Genomic DNA, 7,840 nt, shown 5'->3' with positions numbered 1-7,840 from the left:
ATCAAAGTTTAGCTGGATGTTATACTGGGATGACATTTCCTTCATGCTACCACATGAGGGCGTATTGATGGTTAGGCATATGAACTAAAAGACAAGAGTCTCAATTAAAATGACTGAGAAGAAAAGCATCTGTCCTTCTAAAGAGCCAATACTAAAAAAAACAGGAAAAGGATTAGTTCGCTTCGAATAGGAAAAAGCAAATGTCCCTACAGTTATTTAAAGGCCTGCAACACCAGGTGATGCATGTCAAAGATATGGCAGCCGTAAAAGTTTATTCTTTGACTCATTCATCTCAGTCTAGCTTTCCTGAGTCCCAACTAACATTCATGTATTTGTTGGTGATCATTATATCGACTATGTGATTTGGTTTTCTGTCTTTAACATGCCTGAGTTAAAAATAGCCATTAAAATAGACATCCAAAACCAAAACATATTCCTTTTCTGAGCGTATTTGCTTAAAAAATGAGTAAAACATTTTAAATAGATGCTAATTAATTTTCGGCCGATCGACTAATGAATAGATCGACTGATCGTTTCAGCTCTAGTCGTTACCAGCTTATTACACAGGAGCATGTTTTTCATAAATAATTTCTTAATTACATACATTCATACACAATTTCATATTGACTTTTTCTCTTACTTTAATACTAATTTTAAAATAGTAACCTGCAACAATTACGTAGGTATAGGAGCTATGCAGGCGGGCCAATATTTGGAGTGCCATGACATTCTTTTATTGAGAGACAAAGATGAAGAATTTAGATAATTAGTTGACAATAGTTGCAAAAAATGGTGGCCTTATTATGTATTTATTACATTCTTAAAGCAAAATTCCCTAAAGTTGAGTTTTGGGTTGTTTTGGTGGCAAAATTGTTTCCCAGAGGATCACAGTTTGGATCTCACAACAAGAATGTTGACGATGTAATTTTATCCATTAATGATCAACTTTAAGAAGAAAAAAAGACTGGGGGGGGGGGGGGGGTTGGAGGTGTGTTGTGGGTGTGGATACGGTGGGATGCAGGGTGCGGACTCATCCCGGGGGCTGGTGCCACTTTTGGAGTCGCGAGCGGCGCGTATAGTTCATCCGGAACCCCATCTGCCCCCACCCTCTCGCTCTCCCCGTTCCTCTCTCTCTCTCTCTCTCTTTCCCACCCAGTCCTCTATCAGTCCAGGTGGCAGAGCGCACAGCGGCCGTGGGATGCAGCCTCTCATCTCCGACACATGAAGAGCGGAGCTCGGAGCTGCCGCAGCGCGCCACGGCTCCACTAGCTGAAACACCACCTCACAGAAACGGGAAAAATAAACGGCACTTTTGGACTGCGTATAAAAGGATTTACCTGTTCCATCTTCACTTTTTTTTTCTTCTTCTTATCTTTTCCAACCACAAGAGAGCAGAACCAGTTGTGTTCAATGCGCAACCATGCTCATCATCTCGTCTCGCAGTGCGCTGCTGTCCGTCTACTACCCGCAGATCTTCCTCATCCTCACCAGCGGTAGCTACCTGTACGTTTCTTATCACTGCACTTGCTTTATTCCAACACAGTCGGTTTCGTTTGCTAGCGAGGAGCGCATTATGCGTATGCATTACGCGCACATTGGCGCACGAATTACGCATGAATACGGGTTCATCGCACCTTGTTTGTGGCAGGTGTTTTATTAAGAGGAGAAAATGCTGTTTTTTACGCTTTAAAAGTCACATTTGTTTAAGCAATTGTCTATTTGAATCTTATTTGAATCCTTCTTCTTCTGTTGTGGCACGGGAATTCTTATGGATAGGGAAAAATTAGGAGACATAATTTAGAGGACATAGTTTGGAAATGTGTGGCTTGTCTCCTTTAATCACATTTTTTCTCCACAATTCAGTCACTTCATAAGACAGAAAAAGAGCTGCTGGTTTGATCCCCAGAATATGAGCTGTTCTGCCACATTCATTCCAACATTGTGTCATAAATCCACCAGAGTAGCCGAACACTTGAATGAATGAAGCCAATATTAAATCTACAGGATTTTCTTCATGTTCTAATATAAGCGCAGCTGATGAGATAACCTGCTCGCATGGATTTACACATCACACCAGAACCACTTTGTCTGAGGAGCACCTCGTCAGACAAGAGCCGTAATTGGAAAGCAGCATATGGAAAAGAGTCGTACTGGTCTGCCTCATGCTCCGCGTATAGGAGTGGGGGGATGTAATGAGCTCTTTCTTATGGCATTAAAAGACCCAGGCCCTCACAGAGAGAATGATTGCTGCACCATACATGCCTCTCGTACAGAACAAGGGCAGGTCCTGAAACTTTAAATAGCTGTGGTGGTGGTTCATGTTTTCTGTAACACAGAGAGAGAGACGATGGATTTCAACCTATTTCTATAAGTAACTATTGTTCTCTTTCATGTGTAGGGTAAGGATGAATGTTGCAAAGTCTGCTTTTATCTTATTTGTGACCTACAGGCTGTCAGCTGTACTGAAAAGTTTGGCAAAAATGTTATTGCTTATTCGAAGTTTTAGCAATATTTCCCCAAATTATAGCCAATAATGTTCAACAGGAGCACAGAACTCAGTCCAAACTAAATATTCAGCATGTTTTGGTCCATTTTTCTTCTTAATTTCTTCCCATTTTTCCTTGTAAAAACAGTCTGTCTTGAAGTCCCTCTCACGAAACCCTCTTTCCCTCCCTCTCCAGGGCGCTTTCCTCCGTGGTAGCTCTGGGTGCAAACATCATCTGCAACAAGATACCGGGACTGGCCCCCCGTCAGAGAGCCCTCTGTCAGAGTCGCCCTGATGCCATCATCGTCATCGGCGAAGGCGCCCAGCTGGGCATCAACGAGTGTCAGTACCAGTTCCGATACGGCCGCTGGAACTGCTCGGCCCTGGGCGAGAGGACCGTCTTTGGACAAGAGCTGAGAGTAGGTCAGTCTGTTTGAAACTCAGCTTCTTTTGATTTAAGACATATTTAATTATCTCAATACAGACAGAAGGAAATCAGCTAAGTAGTCTGAGAGAAGGGAAGACTTCTTTGGATATTGTTTGGCAATGATATTTGGAGGACAGAGAATGAGCAGAGAGAGATGGGAAAGAAATGCAACTATGGTTTTGGGTTGGATGACAAACACTAGTAAACATTCAGGTCAATCAAACCAAATGTAGACACAGGATGTAGAAAACAAAGGCTTGAGCATGGTTATGGACTGAAGATGTGTTATCAATTAGTCACATACGTCATTTTGGGGTTGCATGTGTCAACGTGATGTTAACTGGCCTAAGCAAACCAATAAGATCCGTTAGATCTAAGAGAATTGTGTGTGGATGAGCAAAGTTCTGCACTGTGGTTTCTTCTCCTTCTTCCCGTATTGTCCTCAAACATCCTGTAACCGTCAGTGGCATCAGAGAAAGCTGCAGCGTGGCTCGACTAAGTGGCATGAAATGGGCTCCGAAACGGATGGCAAAACTTAAATGAAAGCATTTTTGGCATACCACACGCAACAGCCGCAGAGAATTTTCTGCCTTATTTGACACAAAAACTGCAACTCAAAGGCCTTTCTAGTCCCCCAAACTAAATTTAGTCTGTAGTTCATGTGTGTTACATCACTGTGACACACTGTCTCAGCAAAGCAGTGGTAGTCTAACCCGTCTTCTGAATCAAACACACGCTAACACATCGATCTGGTTTTAATTCAACATTCTTCCCAGTTTTATTTCCTCACAGACGCCTGTTTGCTCCTAATGTGAACCTCTTATATAAATTGTGTTGCAGTCCGAAATGTTTTGTTGCGGTCTTGCTGTGGGTTTGGACCCATGTTTAATCTAGCAGCTCTGGGAGCAATCACTTTCTTTGACACGAGAGACGGGCAGACAGACGTCTGGATCCCTTTAGTTCTTTTGTCAGAGGAAATGTCTCTTTTCTCTTGTGGTGTGTAAGCGAGCTCGCAGGGACACTTAGGGCCCAGTTATGATCCACATGTCCTCTTCATGCTGGCAGTCTGACTTAATAAGAACTCCCTAGAAGACTAAATGTGACTAGAAAGATATAGCGCTATAATTGATGTAAAAGAGAAACATTAGCATGTCAGATTTCCTGTTTCAGTACGATTGGTTTGCTATCTCTGTTCATGTTTAAAAACAGGAATGAAAGCCAGTGCCATACCCCCTCTTGTGTCTCTAACATACCATCCACCGCTTGGTTTGATTGGCCTGCCGGGCCTGTGAGCTCATTAAGCATTGAGAAAGAGCAGAGAGATTCATGCAAACCACTAATTGAAGTCAGCTCCAGCAGCTGGATGGCAACAATGGAGCCCGGCATGCGCTGCTGTACAATCAAAACAAATCACAGTCAAGGAGATGGCTGTTTGGCTGTGGCATGCGCCTGATGCCTTGAGAAATGCTCACCATACAATACATCTGAATGGGTCGCGGATTTAGCCTGATGAGAGAAGACTTCAGAGTTTGTTATGAGTTATGGACCTGGGGAACCGCAGGCCCGATGGTTTCTGCGAGTAAGTTTGTCAGGTTGGAGAGGAGCCATTAGAATCGCCTCTACCAGAGACGCGGCATATTAATACTCTGAGCTGAAAAAAAAGGCCTTGCATTATCCTGATTGGGGAGGGAGGGTATCCTCTTACCAATCATAGTGCCAATAAATTCATTTCCTCCTCCACGCCATAAATAACAACGTGTTTATTCTGAAGGTCAAATGGTGACATACAAAAGCTTGGAAATGGGCGCATCTCAATCGAGCCTGGCCACAGATTATTTCAACATGCAGCACAGCGGTATCATTTGCCATAATAATGTGGACCGCCTAAGATGGTCGCAGAATGACACTCAAGCCGCGTGAGAAATTCCATTGATGAAAAACATTAAGACAGCAACTGTGTGAGTGGAAGATCCAGAAGAATGCTCCTCTAGTCAGCCAGTAGATGTCACTTGTGTTTGCTACACTGTAGTTATTATCATTCTTTCAGTGACTGACTGCTGATGCAGATCAGGGATCTGAAACAAGGCATGAGTAAAAATCTGTGAGTTAGTATGAGATCATATAGATGCTGATTAATGCTCTTCAAAGGTAGCGTCTAATATCCAGCCCTTTTTATCTGCCTATTCAAAGTTAACTAAGGCTGAAAAGAGTAATATAATCTCCCACTGAAGTTGTGTGCCGATACTTGACACTGATAAATATCGGGTGTGGAGGACTTTTGCTGGAAACTTGTCAGATAAAAAGCTGAAATAACAAAGAGGTACTTAGTTGCATACCTACATTTATGTCATTAAAGGGCCAACACTAACGTACTCTACAAACTGACCATGCACAATATCACATAGTTACAAATATCACCAAGTTACGACTATGACACAAGACACATATTGCAGAATGACAAAGCAGTCAATTCAAACATACACACACCCTCTCTCACAACCACACACACATACTGGCAAAGAAATATATGTTGCTCAAGTTAAAGCAGGGATATAAAATCACCTATAAATCACTGCCTCCAATGTGCAAGCAATCTAGTAGTAGTCGAGCAACTTAGTATTGTACTTATATGAGTTGTAAGACTTCTGTTAATTATTCATCATCATTAATTTGCATTGCGCCTGTATTGGAAAGCCAGGGGCATAACATGTAATAAATATCCCTGTCCAGAATCGAACCGTGCAGGTACGTGGTGTGCACCTGAATGGATAGGCTACTAAGGATTTTATTTATTTTGCCTGAGTAGATCGTTTCTTAGGACTTTGCACATGTTCAAGTCTCTATACCTTGTATAAGTTTGATTGCATTTTTTGGATGGAAAAGAAGAAAGAAGAAAAGACCATATAAGCCAGAATAAGTGTAAAAAACTGTCTTACAGGCCTTCAAAATAAAACTTATATGGTAAAAATTGAAACAGTGGTAGATGAGTTACACTGAGGTTTAATCTTTTGTGTCAAGCTTCATAAATTCCGATAATGCAGTTGTGCATCTTTCATTTGAAGCTGAGGCCTTCTAAATACCCAGTTGTACGTACCCAGGTGCAGAATTTAAGGTTGAGAAAATTACTGTTATTAATAATTGTAATCATATTAATAAGTTATGTGTGACTTTGCACTATTTCTACTCAGATTGTATTCAGATTGTGCTCTCTCTCTTCAGGCAGCAGGGAGGCAGCATTCACTTATGCCATCACCGCAGCCGGAGTTGCCCACGCGGTGACCACAGCCTGTAGCCAAGGCAACCTCAGCCAGTGCGGCTGTGACCGCGAGAAGCAGGGCTACCACGACCGAGAGGAGGGCTGGAAGTGGGGGGGCTGCTCGGCCGACGTTAAGTACGGGGTGGAGTTCTCGCGGCGCTTTGTAGACGCCCGGGAGATCAAGAAAAACGCCCGGCGGCTGATGAACCTGCACAACAATGAGGCTGGGCGAAAGGTAACGGCAGCAAAGTCGATGTGACTGCACTAGGAACAGATTTATAAAACTATATCTTTTTTGGGGGTTAAAGGATAAAAACATACAAAAATGATGAGCTTAGGTGCTCAAAAATCAAAATGAAAATGTATGCACTTTTCGCATCCACTTCAGGCTCAGTCACCTGTCAATTTTATCATCTGAAACTCTTTCTATGGCATTATAATATAAATGTGTCCCCAACCACAATGTAACTTTATACGAATACGGTTGCACAACAGGTCTGGTCAGTTTTCTCGCCATTATGTGGTCTGAGGAAAGGTAACGTTAATTAGAGACTACAGTTTTGGGGTATGAGCTTTCTTCCCCAGTATTTGACATAAAGTTGGCAAACCAGCTGGTGTGCTGAAAATTGAAGTGTCCGCAGAAAGCTTACCAGAAGAGAGAACGATTTGCTATTAAGTGCTTCCAATACAAGCCATGGATGTGAATTTAAAAAGAACGTCCCATGTATGCGTCCCACAGAATTCATTTTTAGTGTTAATATCTCTCTTAATGTCCTTTTCTACTCTCTATGATCAGATCCTGGAGGAGAGGATGAAGCTGGAGTGTAAGTGTCACGGCGTGTCTGGTTCCTGCACCACTAAGACCTGCTGGATCACCCTGCCAAAGTTCAGAGAGATTGGTTACCTGCTGAAGGAGCGCTACAGCGACGCAGTTCAAGTGGAGCCAGTCCGCGCCTCGCGGCTCCGCCAACCCTCCTTCCTACGACTCAAAGAGGCTCGAGGCTACCAGAAGCCCACCGACACGGACCTGGTGTACCTGGAGCGTTCGCCCAACTACTGCGAAGAGGACACAGCCACAGGGAGCACGGGGACACGGGGCAGACTGTGCAACGGCACCTCGACCCTCACAGACAGTTGTAACGTGATGTGCTGCGGCCGGGGATACAACACGCACCACTACACGCGCATCTGGCAGTGCAACTGCAAGTTCCACTGGTGCTGCTTTGTGAAGTGCAACACCTGCAGCGAGAAATCAGAAGTGTTCACCTGCAAGTAGAGAAAGAGGAGATGGAGCAGGGGAGAGGCTGGGGCAAACGGACAATGGGTGGAGGTTAAAGGGGTTATGACAAAGTGGAATTTGAAGTGAAGGACTTGGAAATATTTATTCAACTATTTGCACATTTTTACACTCTATTTTGGGATTCTTTAAAGAAAGGAAAAGATGTGAAGTTTGAAGAATTCTGAACAAAAAAAGAAAATATTTTCTCGCCTGTGGTACTAAACTGTAGCATGATGCAAACATGCTGCAGCTGAAAGGATTCGAAATTCTTTGTTTGCTTTAAGCAAAGCAACATTTGGAAGACAACATCTTGTGAAGATGTTACTTACAGATGTCACGCCCAAGAGGAAAAACAACGAGGGCTTTTGTGGGATTTTGGAGAAAAAGGCGCTT

At 43.2% G+C, this 7,840-nt stretch overlaps 1 protein-coding gene across 1 annotated transcript; it reads left to right on the top strand.

Moving 5' to 3' along the window:
- The first annotated feature begins 1,420 nt into the window (after positions 1 to 1,420).
- Positions 1,421 to 7,449, top strand: wnt7ba (wingless-type MMTV integration site family, member 7Ba). The gene is made up of 4 exons (XM_069670702.1): positions 1,421 to 1,503; positions 2,682 to 2,908; positions 6,132 to 6,403; positions 6,965 to 7,449. The coding sequence occupies exons 1-4, from the start codon at positions 1,421 to 1,423 to the stop codon at positions 7,442 to 7,444; spliced, it is 1,062 nt and encodes a 353-aa protein (XP_069526803.1). The 3' UTR covers positions 7,445 to 7,449.
- Positions 7,450 to 7,840: the final 391 nt, after the last annotated feature.

Source organism: Semicossyphus pulcher, unplaced genomic scaffold (assembly GCF_022749685.1).
Source record: "Semicossyphus pulcher isolate SPU_LCO1_2020_fin unplaced genomic scaffold, fSemPul1.0.p SCAF_20, whole genome shotgun sequence".
Classification (NCBI taxonomy): domain Eukaryota; kingdom Metazoa; phylum Chordata; class Actinopteri; order Labriformes; family Labridae; genus Semicossyphus; species Semicossyphus pulcher.
Note: the sequence above shows the minus strand (reverse complement) of the source record. Positions and strands in the feature narration are given on the sequence as shown.

What these genes read in the sequence shown, in the direction of transcription:
- wnt7ba (XM_069670702.1), top strand. Translation starts at nt 1,421, where the DNA reads ATGCTCATCATCTCGTCTCGCAGTGCGCTGCTGTCCGTCTACTACCCG. An exon ending in CTCACCAGCGGTAGCTACCT is followed by an intron (nt 1,504 to 2,681) that starts GTACGTTTCTTA and finishes CTCCCTCTCCAG; the next exon opens with GGCGCTTTCCTCCGTGGTAG. An exon ending in TGGACAAGAGCTGAGAGTAG is followed by an intron (nt 2,909 to 6,131) that starts GTCAGTCTGTTT and finishes CTCTCTCTTCAG; the next exon opens with GCAGCAGGGAGGCAGCATTC.